This window comes from Podarcis muralis, chromosome 9, assembly GCF_964188315.1.
Source record: "Podarcis muralis chromosome 9, rPodMur119.hap1.1, whole genome shotgun sequence".
In the NCBI taxonomy this organism is placed as follows: domain Eukaryota; kingdom Metazoa; phylum Chordata; class Lepidosauria; order Squamata; family Lacertidae; genus Podarcis; species Podarcis muralis.
Genome location: NC_135663.1, coordinates 1,801,743 through 1,821,375, shown reverse-complemented (window position 1 = coordinate 1,821,375; position 19,633 = coordinate 1,801,743). Strand labels below are relative to the sequence as shown.

The 19,633-nt window shown below is 49.6% G+C and overlaps 1 protein-coding gene across 8 annotated transcripts in view; it reads left to right on the top strand.

Moving 5' to 3' along the window:
* Positions 1 to 19,633, top strand: part of DYSF (dysferlin) — a 187,337-nt gene that overhangs the window by 92,505 nt on the left and 75,199 nt on the right. For all 8 annotated transcript variants that reach the window (XM_077933691.1, XM_077933693.1, XM_077933695.1 and 5 more), the window contains 3 exons: positions 9,850 to 9,943; positions 11,163 to 11,240; positions 18,771 to 18,952. In XM_077933691.1, the coding sequence (XP_077789817.1) occupies positions 9,850 to 9,943; positions 11,163 to 11,240; positions 18,771 to 18,952 (354 nt within the window). The remainder of the gene's footprint in view (positions 1 to 9,849; positions 9,944 to 11,162; positions 11,241 to 18,770; positions 18,953 to 19,633) is intronic.

Here is a 19,633-nt window from a genome sequence, read left to right as displayed (position 1 = left end):
GAGGTTGAATGGAATCCGTTCCAGAAGTCCGTTCGACTTCCAAAACGTTTGGAAACCAAAGCGCGGCTGCTGATTGGCTGCAGGAAGCTCCTGTAGCCAATTGGAAGCTGCGGAAGCCCCTTCGGACGTTCAGGTTCCAAAAATAGTTCACAAACCTGAACATTCACTTCTGGGTTTGTGGCGTTTGGGAGCCAAAACGTCCGGGTACCAAGGCGTTTGGGATCCAAGGTACGACTGTAGGTTGGAAGCTGCCCAAAGTACAATTATCATGATGGAATAGGATGTCCCTGTTTTCATGGGAGAAATACTTATTTTGGCTTCGTGTTTTGAGGCTTTCCCAACTTGACAGGACCCTTTTGGAGGCAAGGTGCCCAGAAAACGGCGCCCACTATTCCAAATGGGGGCGCACCGTAGATCTGAATAACAGCATCAGGACATGGGCTGCTCTCCTCTATTCACTCCAAAGGTAAAGGTACCCCTGCCCGTACGGGCCAGTCTTGACAGACTCTGGGGTTGTGCGCCCATCTCACTTAAGATGCCAGGGGCCAGCGCTGTCCGGAGACACTTCCGGGTCATGTGGCCAGCGTGACAAAGCTGCATCTGGCGAGCCAGCGCAGCACACGGAAACGCCGTTTACCTTCCTGCCAGTAAGCGGTCCCTATTTATCTACTTGCACCTGGGGGTGCTTTCGGACTGCTAGGTTGGCAGGCGCTGGGACCGAGCAACGGGAGCGCACCCCGCCGCGGGGATTCGAACTGCCAACCTTTCGATCGGCAAGCCCTAGGCGCTGAGGCTTTTACCCACAGCGCCACCCGCGTCCAAACGTGGTGTAAAAGGTTCTCTGTACAGCTTCCGCTGTGCATTTAGGAAACTGGCCGGACTCTGCGCCGCGAGTCGGGTGCTGTCGCTGCCGTAGCCTCAGGTGGCCCCCCATAAACCTTGAGCATTGCACAGCCCGCAATCTGGGCGGCATCCGTTGCATTGTGTGGGAAGCCTTTGCCGCGCCAACTAACGGCCGGGGCAACCTGTGTACGTCTTTGTGCATGTGAGACACTCCTGGCTCTCAGCTCCCCAGCAGGAGGTGAACTTTGGAGAGGTTAGGAAATGACGGGAGGGTGGGGGGGCCTGGAGCGCCGTCTCGTCCGGCTGCCTTTCAAGCGCCGGTTTGAGCCGGGATGTTTTACGGGGGACTTTCAAGCGCGGCAGCCCGGCTCTGGTTTCATGTTCATTAGGCTGTAAACAGGATGGGGCTGCAGCCAGGACTGCTACTGTGAGGGCAGCTGGGGGGCCGAAAAACAGGCTTCTGCAGGGCTCTGGTGGGGGGCCTTTGGAGGGGATAGCACCCCCCCCGCCTTTGCCAAACTCTCCGCCTTGGGAATCCTGGAATAGAGGCCGTGCTCTGTCTTCCAGCCTGTGTGCGTTCATATGTCCGCTGCCCCCCTGCCAACCTGGCTGCCCCCCATCCTCAATACCTCCCTCGTGGCTCAAATCCTGCTCGTGGGCTTCCCAGAAGTGGCATCTGGTTGGCCACAGTGAGGACTGGATGCTAAACCCGATGGACCACCAACCTGATCCAGCAGCTTCTCCTTACATCCTGCTGCCCCCCTTTTCTCATCCCCTGCCCCCCCCCCCGACACCCTGGCAGACCCTCCAAGTGCCCCTATTTTCCAGGGAGAGTTCCAGATTTACAGAAGCCGTCCTAGCTTCTGATTTGATCCCCAATCACCCCGCTTTTCCTTAGGACGTCCCTATTTTCATCGGAGGGTTATGCAACCCTTCAGCCAAGGAGATAAGTTAACTATACAGTGGTACCTCGGGTTAAGAACTTAATTCATCCCGGAGGTCTCTTCTTAACCTGAAACTGTTCTTAACCTGAAGCACCACTTTAGCTAATGGGGCCTCCCACTGTAGCCGCGCGATTTCTGTTCTCATCCTGAAGCAAAGTTCTTAACCCAAGGTACTATTTCTGGGTTAGCGGAGTCTGTAACCTGAAGCGTCTCTAACCAGAAGCGTATGTAACCCGAGGTACCACTGTACAACCTTTAGAAGATTTCTGAAGGCCTCCCTGTGCAGGGAAGTTTTTTTTTTTAATGTTTAGCGTTTTATTATGTTTTTATATATGTTGGAAGCTGCCCAGAGTGGCTGGGCAAGTCTGATGGGCAGGGTATAAATAATGAAATAATGAAATAATGAAATAATGAAATAATGAAATAATGAAATAATGAAATAATGAAATAATGAAATAATGAAATAATGAAATAATGAAATAATGAAATAATAATAATAATAATAATAATAATAATAATAATGGAATAAAGGTAAAGGTAAAGGGACCCCTGACCATTAGGTCCAGTCGTGGCTGGCTTTGGGGCTGTGGTGCTCATCTCGCTTTATTGGCTGAGGGAGCCGGCGTACAGTTTCCGGGTCATGTGGCCAGCAGGACTAAGCCGCTTCTGGCCAACCAGAGCAGCGCACGGAAACGTCGTTTACCTTCCCGCCGGAGCGGTACCTATTTATCTACTTGCACTTTGACGTGCTTTCGAACTGCTAGGTTGGCAGGAGCAGGGACTGAGCAACGGGAGCTCACCCAGTCGTGGGGATTTGAACTGCCGACCTTCTGATCGGCAAGTCCTAGGTTCTGTGGTTTAACCCACAGTGCCACCCGCGTCCCTAATGGAATAGGACATCCTTATTTCCAGTGGAGAAAAATTGGAGGGTATTCCCTGGTTATTCCAGCTCTCCTTTCCCCCACCACAGGAGTTCCTTTAAAAAAACCCAATGTTCTTTGGTTGGGCTCCTTGTTGGGTGAATTAGCTCTCCAGCCACACCAGCCGTCTTAATTTCTCCAGAGTAGGAACGCAACGTACAAGCCTAGAAACAGCTGACCCCTCTCCTCCAGCCTCCTGTTCTCACAGGGGCCAACCAGATGCCTTCATGAGGAACCCTCAAGTAGGACCCGAGTGCAAGAGCAGCTCTCCCCTCCAGCGGTTTCCAGCATCTGAGATTCAGAAGCATTGGTGCCTCCAATTGGGGTGGCAGCTCATAACCTTCGTGGCTAGTAGCCCATCAGTAGCCCTCTCCCCTTCCAGGAATTTGCCCAATCCTCTTTTTAACGCCATCCAAATTGGTGGTCATCACTGCCTTGAGTGGCAGGGAGTTCTATAGTTTAACTGCATGAAGAAGGGTTTCCTTTTATCTGTCCCGAATCTTTCAATTTCATGGGATGTCTGCAAGTCCTAGTGTTGAGAGAGAGAGAGGGAGAGAAAGTTTTATTTATCTGCTTTCTCTGTGCCGGCATAATTTCATAAACTTCTGTCTTCTTGCCTTTGCTCCAAACTAAAGAGTCCCAAACGCTGCAATCTTCTAGGAAATTCGCTCCACCCCCCTTGATTAATTTGATCGCCCTTTTCCAACTCTACAGCTCCATCCTTTTTGAGGCGAGGACCAAAATGGGACTCAGTTTTCCAAATGTGGCCGCACCATAGATTTGTACAAGGGCAGGGGGTTATTGGCCCCTCTTATTTTCAATTCCTTTCCTAATGAACCCTGTCATGGAATTCACCTTTTTCACAGCTGCTGAACATTGGGTTAACCCAGGGGTCAGCAAACCTTTTCAGCAGGGGGCCGGTCCACTGTCCCTCCGACCTTGTGGGGGGCCGGACTATATTTTGAAAAAAATAATGAACGAATTCCTATGGCCCACAAATAACCAAGAGATGCATTTTAATTAAAAGGACACACCCTACTCATGTAAAAACATGCTGATTCCTGGACCGTCCGCACGCCAGATTGAGAAGGCGATTGGGCCAGATCCGGCCCCCGGGTCTTAGTTTGCCTACCCATGGGTTAACCTCTTCATTCAGGTATCTGCTAGGACTCCGAGGTCTGGTTCCTGGTCGGTCACTCCCAGTTCAGACCCCATGAGCATGGATGTGGCATCGATACTGTTTGCATTCCGACATGCATTCCTTTACACTTGTTGACAGGGAATTATATTTGCCATTGGATGCCCGATAACTTCTTTGTGGAGGTCCTTACGCAGCTCTTTGCAATCTGCATTCCGTTTTGTTTCAATGACCGTGATCAATTTAGTATTGCCGGCAAAATGGGTCACTTCACTGCCCAACCCTCATTTCTGTCATGGATGCTTTAGTTGAGACTCCTGCATTGCAGGGGGTTGGACTAGATGACCCTTTGGTCCCTTTTGTTGTTGTTTAGTCATTTAGTCTTGTCCGACTCTTCATGACCCCCTGGACCAGAGCACGCCAGGCCCTCCTGTCTTCCATTGCCTCCCGCAGTTTGGTCAAACTCATGCTGGTAGCTTCGAGAACACTATCCAACCGTCTTGTCCTCTGTCGTCCCCTTCTCCTTGTGCCCTCCATCTTTCCCAGCGTCAGGGTCTTTTCCAGGGAGTCTTCTCTTCTCATGAGGTGGCCAAAGGATTGGAGCCTCAGCTTCACGATCTGACCTTCCAGTGAGTGCTCAGGGCTGATTTCCTTCAGAATGGAGAGGTTTGATCTTCTTGCAGTCCATGGGACTCTCAAGTGTCTCCTCCAGCACCATAATTCAAAAGCATCAATTCTTCGGTGATCAGCCTTCTTGATGGTCCAGCTCACTGCCTTGCTGTGCCGAAGGGGCTTGAATAACTCAGAGAAGCTATGAGCTATGGCGTGGAGGGCCACCCAAGATGGACAGATCATAGTGGAGAGTTTTGACCAAACGTGATCCACCTGGAGCAGGAACTGGCAAGCCACTCCAGTATCCCTGCCAAGAAAACTCCATGGACAAAGATAACAGGCATATAAAAGTTATGACGCTTTTCCTTAGGACGTCCCTGAGCCAAGGAGATAAGATACAACCTTTAGAAGACGTCTGAATGCCTCCCTGTGCAGGGAATTTTTTTTTTAACGTTTAGGATTTTATTATGTTTTTATTATGCTGGTTTCCTTCAGAATGGATCGGTTTGATCTTCTTGCAGTCCATGGGACTCTCAAGAGTCTCCTCCAGCACCAGAATTCAAAAGCATCAATTCTTTGGCGATCAGCCTTCTTGATGGTCCAGCTCTCACTTCCATACATCGCTACTGGGAAAACCAGAGCTTTAACTGGGGTCCCTTCCAGCCCCACAATTTGCTGCTTCCTAGTCTGAGCATGCCTGCTCCCTTTCCTGAGCGTTGCCTTGCTGGGCTGCACATTATCCCCTGTGCACACAGCTCAGCAGGTGACTCAGGCCCCCATCCTGGCTCGGCGGCCAGACCTCATGGCGCGAGGCCGACTCTGGGAGGGTTGGGGCCCAGTCCTGAATTCTCAAGTGCAGTAGGTCATCCTGGATCCCCTCCAAGCTCTTCATAGCTTGGGATTAGTGGGTTCCATCCCTGTGGTTCCAAGGCTCTTCGCCGAATACTTTGCTAAATGGTTTTGCCAGATTTTATAGGTTTGGGGAGCCTTTTTTCCAAGCACTCCTGGGCTTCCAATTCAAAAGTGCATCTTGACCTTTGGGACGCAGCCAAGGGCTTCGCTTTGAGTTTGCATCTCATTCCCCATCCCGGGGGAAAAAAAGCCACACAAAAAACACACAGCCCATGTCCTTGTTCCTTAAAACCACTCTGTGCTACTGTTTGCCTGCAGGATTCCGTGGGGAAATGGCAACTCTTGGCAGTTTTGGGTTCTTGCCTTTGCTTTCCTCCCGGAACGTGTCCACACATGTAAACACATGTAAATATGTGTCAGTTCTCTCACTTCCAGCATGCAGTTAGCACCAAAAATAACAGCCAGACCCTCCAATATGGAATCAATGCCCCCCTGGCTTCGTATGGGAGGAAGGGTGGGGTGGAAATATTATATATAGATACATTTCCTATGGAGGTTTCTTTTCTTTTTGTCTGTAGCAAGTCACAAGCAGTGGAAACAAGGAGGTGTGTTTTTTAAGGTCAGGGGGCTCACAGTTGCGCCTTGGCAGGTATGGGAATCTCAAAAATAGCCTCCAGATCAAATCCTTGAGTGGATCAAGATTGGTTAAGTTGCAGGAAGCAAAGCTCAGGAAGAAACGGACCATTCTCCAAATGGAGAGAAGGAGAAAGTTTAGTCCCCCAAGGAATGGCACTGGGATCTGTGCTTTTTAAACTACAGTGGTACCTCGGTTTATGAACTTAATCTGTTCCGGAAGTCCATTCTTAAACCAAAACTGTTCTTAAACTGAGGCGCACTTTCCCTAATGAGGCCTCCTGTCTCTGGTGCCCTTCCACTGTTCGGATTCCGTTCTTAGACTGAGGTAAAGTTCTCAAACCGGGACACTATATCCAGTTTTGCGGAGTTTGTAAACCAGACTGTTCTTAAACCGAGGTACCAATGTAGTTCATAAATGATCCAGAGTTAGGACTGAGCAATGAGGTGCTGGAGGAGACTCTTGAGAGTCCCATGGACTGCAAGAAGATCAAACCTCTCCCTTCTTAAGGAAATCAGCCCTCTCACAAGCGTAGGAGGCTCTCTGTATCCCAAACGCCCCCCTGCTTCCTTCCCCTGTTCCGATGGCAGTCCCCTGACACTGGGGAAGCCTGTTAGGGTGCCAACTGGAGCCTGAACCCCGGAGGGGCTGGGAATTGCACAGTGGTTGCCATTTTCCAGGCCATTGCCAAACATCTGAGACTTGAAAAGATGGAAAGTTTGGGGGGTTGCGTTAATCCAGGAAACAATGGCCTCGGCCCAGTATACCTGAAGGAGCGTCTCCACCCCCATCGTTCTGCCCGGACGCTGAGGTCCAGCGCCGAGGGCCTTCTGGCGGTTCCCTCATTGCGAGAAGCAAAGCTACAGGGAACCAGGCAGAGGGCCTTTTCGGTAGTGGCGCCTGCCCTGTGGAATGCCCTCCCATCAGATGTCAAAACGATAAACAACTACCTGACATTCAGAAGACATCTTAAGGCAGCCCTGTTCAGGGAAGTTTTTAATGTATGATATTTTAGTGGGGTTTTTGGTTTCTATGGAAGCCGCCCAGAGTGGCTGGGGAAACCCAGCCAGATGGGCGGGGTACAAATAATAAATTATTATTATTATTATTATTACTGAAGTGCATCTGGGAACGGTGGGGGGAAACCAGGGTGCTTTTTCCTTCTGCCTCACCCTGTTAGTAATCTTGGGGGCTGAATCATGCATGCCCAGGTGATTCGCAGCTGAGATATCTGAATCCCCCAGTTGAGAAGCCCTGGGCTTGATGGGACAGATCACTGCCACCTGTGTTGACTGATTCTATCGGAAGTGAATCTTGGAAGAATCCATGCCATGAATGACGTCTTGGGGGGAGTTGGGAGCTCTTTGGTGCTTCACCACCCATCTCTGGGCAAAGGAAGGGATCTCAGGGCGAACAACCAGGCAAAACAGAGAGCATCTTGAACAGCAATAGGCTAGAGCAGGTCTCGTGTGACCCAGCTTGACTCTGCTATAAAAATCTCCAGTCAGGCTTGCTTTGAGCAAGAGAAGAACTCAGCCACGCTGTGCCACAGAGCTGTGTGCCCCTTTGGCTCAACAAGATCTTCCTCAGGGGGCAGGAAGGGCTCTAGACCAGAAAAGCCTGCGCAAGCGACCGTGGATCCCTTCAGCCAGCTCTTGAGACTTCCTTGGTTCTTCCTTCCAGAAAATAGGCAGCCAGCAAAAAGATTTGAGGGAAAGCAAGCAAGAAGGAGAAGCATATTTTCAAGGCAGCGTTAGCAAAATCTCAGCGCCCCCCAATTATCAGGAATGGTCGGAGCTGCAAAGCCCGTGTTTCCTCTGCAGGAATCTCACGCTAATGTCTATTCCTGATGGGGGATTTTTTGGGTGGAAAGAGCTGGACCACCTGACATGTTCTCTAGGACCAAGCGGCCCCCCCGGAGGGGCTGGGAATTGCACAGTGGTTGCCGTTTTCCAGGCCATTGCCAAACATCTGAGACTTGAAAAGATGGAAAGTTTGGGGGGTTGCGTTAATCCAGGAAGCGGGATCATCACACGGAGCCCCTGTTTCCTGCAGCCAAATATTTCACCCTGATTGCCCCAATTAGCAGGTGATAAAAGGAGCCTTTGGGGAGCGGGAGAAGGAGACAAAGCGTACTGGGGTGGGCTGCCTTTCAAGCCGGGTTTCAAGGCACTGGGCGGACCATTAAGAGAAGTTATACTCCATTAACTTTACTGGCCGACATTCTTAGCAAAATACGTTTAACAGCTAGTTCTTTGAGCTCCGTTTATAGCAGAGCTAGCTCAAGGCTTGTCGTGTTTTATGGGCAGGGTTGGGGGTTAAGGAGAGTTCCAGCCCTCACTCTGCCCCCAACGCAACCCCTAAACCAGTCTCCCAGTATCCACAGTGAAAAACTGGTCTGGGCTTATCTCAGCTCAGGGTTAACCACACTCTGCATCTCTAGGGACAGGTCTGGGATTTCCAGGTTTGCATCTGACAGCAATTTTCCTCTCTTTCCTTCTTCTCCTGGTGCTTCCCCCAGGAGAACCCAATCTTTACCACTGAATTGTAACAAACAGAAGTCTGCGGGGAAACCTGAATTGCCCTATAATCATAATAATCACAATAATCATAATTTATTATTTGTACCCCGCCCATCTGGCTGGGTTTCCCCAGCCACTCTGGGCGGCTCCCAACAAAATACTAAAAACACGATAAAACATCAAACATTAAAAACTTCCCTAAACAGGGCTGCCTTCAGATGTCTTCTAAAAGTTAGGTAGTTGTTTATTTCCTTGACATCTGATTGGACAGAGTTCCACAGGGCAGGCGCCATCACCGAGAAGGCCCTTCTCACAGTGAGGGAACAGCCAGAAGGCCCTCAGAGCTGGACCTCAGTGTCCAGGCAGAACGATGGGGGTGGAGACGCTCCTTCAGGGATACTGGGCCTTTGAAGCTGTTTAGGGCTTTCAAGGTCAGCACCAACACTTTGAATTGTGCTCGGAAACTTACTGGGAGCCAGTGTAGGTCTTTCAGGACCGGTGTTATATGGTCTCGGTGGCTGCTCCCATTCACCAGTCCAGCTGCTGCATTCTGGATTAGTTGTAGTTTTGAGGCCACCTTGAAAGTTTACTGATTCTGCAGTAAACACTGGGCAGGGGGGGAAAAGCACACTTGGACATGGACTTGGAAACTGTAGACTTGAATGGATGAGCTCTTGGAAGAAGGTTGCACTCTGCTCTGTTGAATGCCATTACGGGGCCAATGAGTTATTTGCCACTCATAGAATTTGAGGGTTGGCTTGAGCATCATGGGAGGTCCCCACTGAGTTCTAGTGTTATGGGAGAGGGAGAAGGAACTTTCTCTATCCATTTTCTCTGCACCAGGCGTCATTTTTAAAAACTTCTATCATGTTGCCTCAGCTCAGGAAAGAAGGAATAAAGTGTTGGGCGATTGTGATGAAGCGTTGCGCTGGAGCAACCCCGTCACATCATTGATAGCAGGTTGTGGCATGATGAGACTCTGCACATTTGTTGTACATGTTGCCACTTCATAGATGATTGCTAGAATTAAGCAATACTTTTCCAGTTCATCCCTTCCTAGAACTAGGCTGGCACTGAAAAACAAAACAAAAACCAAGCACACTCTCTCTGCCCCGTCTATCCATTGGATAGCTGGTTGCCCCAGCTATTTTGAAAGTGAGATAGCCATGTCACTGGGGATCAAAAAGCATAAAGCAGGGATGTCCTCCAGTTCTTGATGGACTACAACTCCCATTGTTCATGTGCGGTGGCTGAAGGCAGCCATCTGCTGGCTTTCTACGCCTGCAGGAAAATTAGCCATCGGGTGGAGTGGCTCTCCACACTCTCATCACCCCGAAATCTCAAAACTGCTGCAGCTCATAATGGAACTGATTTCCTTCTTCAGGGTGGAGTGACGGACGACAAGAGTGATGATGGCAAATCGGTGTCGACCTTCAACTTTGGCGTGAACCGTCCCACAATTTCCTGCATTTTTGATTGTAAGAGCGTACGCAGTCTGCTTCTGTTGCCAAATGCATCTACCGTATTTTTTGCACCATAACACTCACCTTTTTCCTCCTAAAAAGTAAGGGGAAATGTCTGTGCATGTTATGGAGGGAATGCCTACGGGTGGCATGCCTACGGATTTTCCTCCTCTAAAAACTACATGCGTGTTATGGTCGGGTGCGTGTTATAGAGCGAAAAATACGGTAATTGGGCTTCTTAGAGCAAGAGGATATTGATGGGAACTGGGAAGGGGTTCTGCTTGTGCTGGGATCTCTCCGGGCTCAGAGAATTCCTCAAATCAATCACACAAGCACATTTTTCATGATTGTAGCAAACCAGCCCCTTAAAAAAAATATCTGGGTGTGCAATCACCAGAGAGAGAGAGAGAGAGAGAGAGAGAGAGAGAGAGAGAGAGAGAGAATAACCTGCAGTTCTCAGAAGATCTGACTAGGATGACACAACCCTGGTGCTCAGGGACTGTGCATGTTTTTGGCCAAACTGTGTGGGGAGACTTTGTGCCCCTTTGCTGAAACCCACACCTGCAGTATATAAACCAGGGCTCCAATTTTGGATCAGTAGTGGCATATAAAGTTGAATCCTTACAAAATCCAAACTCTTCTTCTTACTGTGCCTTATGTTCACCTCCCCATAGCCTCTCCCCCTCCACTTGGTGTCTCCCCCATTAAGGCCCCAGTTCTGGCACAGCTTCTTTGTTGAAGAAATGAGGACTTCAGTGGGCAAGCCATAGGTGGGTGGGTGTGTTTGTTGGGGTGTGTGGAAGGTTCAACAGCTCCTACCACAAGACCCCTTTTGCCCCCAAACCCCATTCCCCCCCCCATGACTGGAGCAGTCCAAAATATCCAAAGGACACCAGTTTGCCTGGCACTGACAGACATCTCCTCCTCTGTGGGCATCAGGAATGCCAACTTGGCCCCATGACTGTGGGTGCCCTGCAGTGTGTATGGCCCTGGCACTGAAATTTGTGGGTGCCCGGCCCCTTCATGGGGAATTTTGTGGGTGCTTGGGCACCCAGGGCCCCAGGGAGTTGGCACCGATGATGGCATCACCCTGCCTTGGAGGTTGTGAAGTTTTGTAATTCACTTTGTGTGCTGTAACGGAATGCTCTTCTAAACTGTCTTGCAAGTTTGGTTTCCAAGCTCCGGCATGAATTTGGATAATTTGTTGTTTTCATTCCCCCTCTTTCCCTTGAAGATGGGAACAGGTACCACCTGCGATGTTATATCTATCAAGCGAGGGATCTGATTGCCATGGATAAGGACAGCTTTTCAGGTAAGCTGGCCTCCTAAATTGCATTGCTCCCTTGGGATTTTACTTTATTTTATTTGTTAACTTGTTTGTATTGAAATATTTTCATGGATAACTAAGGTCCGTATATTATCTCTGTTTTCAATTCGTAGTGTCCTTTCTACAGGTCATTTACATTTCATGTGAGACGCGGCTATCATAGGCATTTTGAGGTTGGGGGGGGGGGAGGGCTGCCATATGTCCAAGATTTCCCGAACATAACCCGGATTTATCCATTGAAAATGTTATCCGGGTGGAATTTTCTAAAATATCTGGAGAAACCCTGGCGTATGGCAGCCCATAATGAAAGTGTTAATGTTTTGCTGAAATTTCCTAAAAAATAGCTTTAAAACTCCTTTTTTTGGAGGGGGGGAATATTTTGCAAAAAAAGCTCAAGAACCTTTGTGTCCGGATTTTCGCTTTTTGAAAAATGGCAACCTTATTGTGGGGAGAGATATATGGGAGAAAGAAGGGGGACAGTGATCTTTCATTATTTCGCATTGTGTACATGTGGGGTTTTGTGTCAGCATCATGTGGATAAGTTGTTTGTTTGTTTATTCATTCTTGATGGCGGGGCAAAGAGATTTGGGAGCCCAGAGCATGGAAGGTTGCATTTGGTTGGTTAACAAGACTCCCCAGGGATTTTAGACGTAGGTCAAAGTGCGACCAGGCACAGCACCCTGTGTGATACTGACATTCCTTAGTGCTCAAAGGGCACTGTGGCTCCTTGCTTCCCGAAAAGTGTCAGTCTTGAGGACTTTTGCCAAGGAAGGCAGATGAATGGACCAGTTCCCATCTGTGTAGGAATGGAAGCAGCCTGCCAAACTTCCTAGTCGCCTGTGAGCGTTTTCTTGGCCCATTTCCACATGTTGTCCGATGATGGAAGTTAAATTCCATTGTTTCAGGGCCTTACTTTTGCCTCACTCTTTTCTGGTCCAGGTCCACACTTAAAATCTCTGTGTCCAAGCGTTTTTCGTTTTTCCCCCTCCAGAGATTTCCCTGCGAAAATCTTCTCTTTAGTGCTCCATTGGAGCAAACATCAATTGGACTTTTCCATGGTTTGATGTTTGTTCCGAGTGAGCTTTAGAGAGCAGCTTTTCACGGCGAAATCTCAGAGCAAAACAAAGGGCACTCGGACATGGAGCTTTAAAGCACGGACTCTGCCTGTGGGAGGAAAGGTATTTGTGGATTAGCCCTAACTCTGCTCTGTGTGAAGAAAGGCATTTGATTCCTCTCCTTCTGGGCAATTAATGAAAAGTGTGCAGGAATGAGCTGGAAGTTTAAAGACCGGGGGCTGTTGGAGGTGTGTGAGTGACCGTTGTTTTCTCTAAAGGAGCCTGGATGGAAATGGCATGTGGAGCTGATGTTCCAGTATTCTTAGACTGGTGAAAGTAAAGTTCTCTCAACTAATCTGTTTTTTTTAAAAAAAATAAAATAAAAAATTAAGCTAGGCCTCAGTTTGCCCGGAGAGCCACATTTTAGACATTTCAAAAAAGATAAAAGAAAAACATTGCCTGGCACTTTAACTGCTTTCTCTCTACTGCTTTTTGCATTTTTACTGTTGCTACGATAATTGCTTTTGTTTCTGATATTTTTGTTGCCCTGTGGTTCTCTTTTGTAGGCTATCTTGGAAATCTAGATTACCGTATTTTTCGCCATATATGACGCACCTGCCCATAGGACGCACCTAGTTTTTTTTTTTTTGGGGGGGGGGAATAAAGGGGGGGGGAATTACCCCCCCCCGGCCCGGGGCTGGGGCGGGGGATGCCCAAGCTTCCCCTGACCCCAGGCCCCAGAACAGGCTGCTATCCGCAAGCCTAGGGAGCCCGGCGGGAAGTCCCGCCAGACTCCCCAAGCTTGCGGATATCTGTCCCCCGAGCTTATGGGGCTGGCAGCCTCCAAACCAGGTCGGGGAACAGCAGGATGGCGGCGCTGTGCCTCCCCGCTGTCCCCCGAGCTTGTGGGCTGCAGGCTGCTGCCCGCAAGCCTTGCGAGCCCACGGGAACTCCTGCCGGGCTTGCAAGGCTTGCGGACACCTGCGCGAAGCACGGGGCGCCCTCCAGAAGGTGCCCCATGCTTCGGGCTGCAGGATGCTGCCCGCAAGCCTTGCGAGCCCGCGGGAACTCCCGCCAGGCTTGCAAGGCTTGCGGATAGCTTCCTGAAGCCTGGAGAGCGAGAGGGGTCAGTGCGCACCGACCCCTCTCGCTCTCCAAGCTTCAGCGAAAGCCTGCATTCGCCCCATAGGACGCACACACATTTCCCCTTCATTTTTGGAGGGGAAAAAATTGTGTCCTATAGGGCGAAAAATACGGTAATAAAGTGATGTTATTGTGGTTTTTTTGGTGTGTGTGTGTTTTTTTCCCCAAAGCAAATGGTGAGCGAATGTGTTTTGTGGCTCCCAGTGCGGGATGTTGTTCACAAGAACAAACGCCTGTTTGTAGAAAGTAATACATGGCAGGTTTCCTGGTTCTTGCTGCGTGTGGGGGAAATGTCATTCATCCGCTCCAAGATGCTGCCATCTCCCTGCACAGAGAATATTTTGCAGATTCTCAATTGAACTGGGCAGGGACGCTTTGCAAACATTGGCGTTCGCTCAGCGGAGAGGGGAGTTCTGGGTTTTGAGGTCAGGTCAACACCTACAGGGTGAAAGGGGGGTGAGGTGGGCCGTTTGCAGCTCCCTGCCTCATGTGTGATCACTTTGGGGCTTCAGATGCTTTCAGCCGGATAAACCGGAGCCATACAAACAGGATCTTCTTCTTCTTTGGCGATCCCTCGTAGCCAAGTAAGATTGTCTTCCATAAACATGATTTTAACAATAAGTCCGTAAGTGACTTTGGAGGCCAATTCTGGATCCACACATCCTTCCACAGTGGGGACATAGGTTTCCAGGTGGGAGTTGATCATGGTGCGGATTTGCCAGGCGTGCCTTCCTCTTAGCACATTTCTCCCTTGTGTCCTGAGTTCGAGTGTCTTCAAAGCCCAGGACACCTTTGGTCAAGGCTGTTCTCCAACTGGAGCGCTCGCAGGCCAGTGTTTCCCAATTGTCGGTGTTTATGCTACACTTTTTTACATTTGCCTTGAGAGAGTCTTTAAACCTCTTTTGTTGACCGCTAGCATTACGCTTTCAGTTTTTAATTACAGGTAGGTAGCCGTGTTGGTCTGCCGTAGCTGAAACAAAATAAAAAAAAATCCTTTCAGTTTTTAAGTTCCGGGATAGAGTAGTTGCTTTGGAAGATGAGAATCAGGCACCTGTACAACATGGCCAGTCCAACGAAGTTGATGCTGAGGAATCATTGCTTCGACACTAGTGATCTTTGCTTCTTCCAGTACAGTTACAGACGCTTCAGGTTACAGAGGCTTCAGGTTACAGAGGCTTCAGGTTACAGACTCCGCTAACCCAGAAATAATACCTCGGGTTAAGAACTTTGCTTCAGGATGAGAACAGAAATCGTGCGGCGGCAGCAGGAGGCCCCATTAGCTAAAGTGGTACCTCAGGTTAAGAAAAGTTTCAGGTTAAGAACAGACCTTCAGAATGGATTAAGTTATTAACCCAAGGTACCACTGTACACTGGCATTAGTTGGCTTCTCTTCCCAAGTGATGTGTAAAATTTTTTGGAGACACAGTTGATGGAATCTTTTGAGGAGTTGATAGCTGCTGTTTGGAGGGGTGAATCAGCTGCAGTAGTCTCCTGGATTTGCAAAGCTAGGCTTGCCGAGAACGGCATGGCAAACTCCCCACTCTCGCCCTCACAGTGGCCTGGCTGTTCACAGCCTCCCCTGTAGCAACTTGGGCTGCATTTATACCATTGATCAATCAATCAATCAATTGCATTGATATCCCACCTTTTTCTTTGAGGAGCTCCAGGTGGCAGTCAAAGCTCTCCCTCTCCTCATTTAATCCCCCACAACATCCCTGTAGGTTAGGGTGAGAGGCAGTGTGACTTCATGGCTGAGTGGGGATTTGAACCCAGGTCTCTGCAAAGTCCACTAGACCACCACTGGCTCTCGTTCACAGCACCTCCCAACCCCGGGAAGTGAAGTATCCCCCTCGTGGAGCTCCAATTCCCAGCACCCTAAGCAACCTACAGTTTCTTTTGGGAAAGTCATGTTCTTCTCTAAGTGCACAGAGAGGAAGCGGAGAGGAACAATTCTCCTTTGGCGTCTCCATCTCCTCCTGAGCTGGGATGAGAAGGGGGAGATGGGCCTCAGGTCTCCCTGGTCCTCTCCTGACTTGGGAGGTTCCTGAAGGCTGCACCCCAATCAGTTTTGGGGTTTAGCATAGCCAGATCCCTTCTGGACCTTGTTGTCTTCTTCCTCCTCAGAAAAATCTTTCCACCCCCCCCCCCATTTACAGTTCTAATTTAGAAATTGTGCACAAGCACATCCGCTGGAACAAAATTTTCCGGGCCAGTTATCATCAACGGAGGGAGAGGAGATCGCCAAACTCTTTTCGCTGGCAATTTCGCGTTTGGCCTCGCTGTGAGTTTCCACTGAAAAAGGGAGTCCTTATAGGACGCGTCGCAGGTCGGGTTTGTTTTCTCAAGCCTGAAATGTGCCCTTCTTCGTGATGATGAGCGCACAGCACGTTCCTTCTGCGCTTTCTGACTCATTGGACTGGGAAACCATCGAGTGGAAACCTGCCCCAACCCTGATCTTGAACCGGGACCAGCCCAACGATCACCCACTTTCTCTCCACCCCGTGGGATCCCTTCTCTCACCCGTGTCCACAATGAGCCCCTTATTTCCCCTCTCCTTTTCTTGTTTGTTGCTGGTTTACTGCCTCGGATCCAAACCAGAGTGATCTCATCCCTCCTGATTGGCCGGCCCGGGTGGGAGTCGCTTCCCTTGGGTGGATGGCAGCCAATGGCAACACAGGGAGCAGACATCCACAATGTGGGATTGTGATTTACCGTCCCTCGAACAAAGCATAAAGGAGCCCTTGAAGGCCGAGCCTTTTTGTGGTTATGAAAATAAAACCGCGTGTGGATACAAAGCTCAGACAAAGGGCCTTTTTAAAGGATTTAACGTTCTGTTTATCGTAGTGCATTCAACCTTCCCCGGGCTGGAAAACCCAACAAGCGTCGGATGAGAAAGACATGCTCTTCCTAGCAGGAGTTCGGCCTCTTGTAGCTGATCGTATCGCAAACCGCCTGGCTCATTACAGATGTACATTGGCTGGGATGCCAACCAAGGCAAGGAGTGGGGGAAGCCCGGCACTCCAGGCGCCATGGCACAAAACGGGCACCCGGCTGGCCCGGTGCCCTCCAGGCTGCAGGTCAAAGTGCTGGGTTTCAAATGCTCGTTTCTGGAGCGAGGCCCAGAGTAGCAAAGGAAACACCAGCCCCACAAACGAAATAAATGTGGCACCGTGTGCAAGCTGGCAGTAACGGGAACTGCACTTATAAGAATCGGGAACTGGTTGTGTTTCTGCTCCCAAAGGCGGCACGGGCGATGGGCTCCGTTTGGCATACGCATTGCAGAGAATAATAGACTCATAGGTGGTACCCGGACGATCCGTTGAGCTTGCATTGTGGTCTTTTTGTATTGGTTTGAGGAGACGTCATAAGATGTCAGCTCAAGCAGTTGTTTTCTATTTTCCACCATCATTTTCCTTAGCACACAAGGCCCATTTTTAAAAGTGGATTCGTTCTGCAAGAGTGCCAAATCCACTTTAACTGCCCAGACTGAATTTGCCACACACTGTTGAATTACATCCACAAAATAGCCGCATACAGGATGCATGTTGCAAGTGTCCATATTCAGCCCTTGCTGGATGGCTCCAGAAGCAATGTTTGGGTTTGGTCTCAAAGCTCCTGGAGAAATGGCTCATTTATTCACGCGGCATTTCTGAGGAGGGTCTCAAGGAGCCGCTTCTCAATGGCGGTTGAAGGACTCAGGAGGGCCCTGGCAATTGTGTGCATGCATGCGCAGTTCCCAAGGAGTCTGGAACTGTGAGTGCCCACCATAAGGAGTCAAGGATGTCAAACAAGACATCAGGACCCTGGACAGAAGACAAGGGAGCTGGAGGTTGCTCAGACGCTGGCCAGAACATCTGGATCAGGCCAGTCTAGTCCCAGATGCCCATGGGAATCCTGAAGTCAGGATTCAAGCACCAGAGCGATTCTCTCTTCCTGTGGTTTTTAGAGGCGTTGCTGCTTCCAGCTATGGAGGCAGAGCAACAGCCATCGTGTCTAGCTTCCACTGATAGCCCTCTCTTCCATGACTTGGTCTAATCCTTTTTTAAAGCCATCCAAGTTGGTGGCCATCACTGTCTCCTGTGGCAGGGAGTTCCATAGTCGAACTCTACCCTGCACGAGGAAGTGCTGTGTAAAGTGTGGACTGGAACCCGGGAGACCAGGGTTCGGATCCCCACTTGGTCATGGAGCTCGCTGTGTGCCCTTGGGCCAGTCACTCCCTCTCAGCCTAACCTACCTTTCAGGGTTGTTGTTCAGGGAATTAAATGAGGAAACGGTTGAAGCCATGTCAGCCACCTTTAGCTCCTTGGAGGAAAAGGTGTGATATAAATGCAATGGCGTGACTAGAATTGGACACGGTACAGTCCTACCTCGGGTTAAATGTACTTCAGGTTGAGCATTTTCAAGTTACGCTCTGCGGTGACCCAGAAGTAATGGAGCGCGTTACTTCTGGGTTTCACCGCTCGCGCATGCGCAGTCGCTCAAAATGATGTCACGCGCATGCGCAGAAGTGGCAAAACGCAACCCGCAGACACGCAGTTGCGCCTTACGTTCTACTCAGGATGTGAACAGCGCTCTGGAATGGATCCTGTTCGCATCCAGAGGTACCACTGTATTCCCAACATAGTCACGCCATGGGTTTGTATAAGGCCATTATGATAGTGGCAGTTTTGTTTTCAATTCCTTTCCTAATGATCCCTAATATGGAATTTCCCTTTTTCACGGCCGCTGAACATTGTTGAATGGTCACTGTAAAATGTGAAGGTTCATTATTGTTTCACAAGTTGTGTATGTCTTTAAGGGCCAGGGCAAATAACGAGACCCAGTCTTACAGCTGTGAAACATAGCAGGTGCTGCTAGGTTGTGTTAATTAAGCTGTGTCAGCATTTGGGCATGGTATATTAAGGAGCAGCACCTAGCCCTCTCATTACCCTGTGGGATGGGTTGGTGGCTGGGTCATGTTTGTTATTGTTATCTTTAGTGTAAAAGGAGTTTTTGTTTTCTTATTAAAACCTTGTTAAAGTTATTTTTGAGTTCCTTGTTATGCATGATCTCCCCAGCAAGCTCTCTGCAGCGCTACTAAACTCCAAATAGCCAACAAACATGAAGTCAAACATCTTCACCAAGCAATCCACTGTGGACCCTGAGGTCTCATTCTTGGTCACCCCCAGTTCAGACCCCCATGTGAAATTTAAGGGTTTTGTTGTTGTTGTTGTTTATGTAGAGATTTCCAAGACTTGATCCTGGCCTGCTGCAGAATGTGAACCTTTTGATCCGTGGACCTTGCCTTGACCCACCTCCCTTTTCTGTTCCTTCTCAGATCCCTACGCCACCGTCTCCTTCCTACACCAGAGCCAGAAGACGGTGGTTGCGAAAAACACGTTGAACCCCACCTGGGACCAGACCCTGATCTTCCACGAGATCGAGATCCATGGAGCCCCCCAGAACGTTGCCGACTCCCCTCCCAACATCGTGGTTGAAATCTACGACCACGACACCTATGTAAGTGGGTGGGAACGTGAGAATACACGGGGGAAATGGGGAGGCTAATCTCAACAAAGGTTTGTTCAGGATACTGAGGATGATAATTATTTGTAGGCCGCTTTCAAAGGAGGGCAAAAAGTGGTAATATAGTTTTTTTAAAAAAAATTATTTACAATTTTCAATTTTATACATTTCAATAATTTTACTGTCATTTTAACATTTCGAAACTTGACTTCTTCCCCCTCTTTCCCCAGTTCCTTACATTTATTTTTAAATGTTTTCTGCATATTTCAAATTGACTTACCGTATTTTTCGCCCTATAGGGCGCACTGGCCCATAGGGCACACCTCGGTTTTTTTGGGGAAAATAAATGTACAAAAATTTATTCCCCCCCCCCCCCCAGCCATGGGGCTGGGGCGGGGGAAGCCCGAGCTTCCCCCAACCCCAGCCCCCAGAACAGGCTGCTATCCGCAAGCCTTGCGAGCCCGTGGGAACTCCCGCTGGGCTCCCAAGGCTTGCAGACACCTGCACGAAGCACAGAGGGCGCCCCGTGCTTCGGGCTGCAGGCTGCTGCCCGCAAGCCTTGCGAGCCCGCGGGAACTCCCGCCGGGCTCCCAAGGCTTGCGGATAGCTTCCTGAGGCCTGGAGAGCGAGAGGGGTCGGTGCGCACTGACGCCTCTCGCTCTCCAGGCTTCAGCG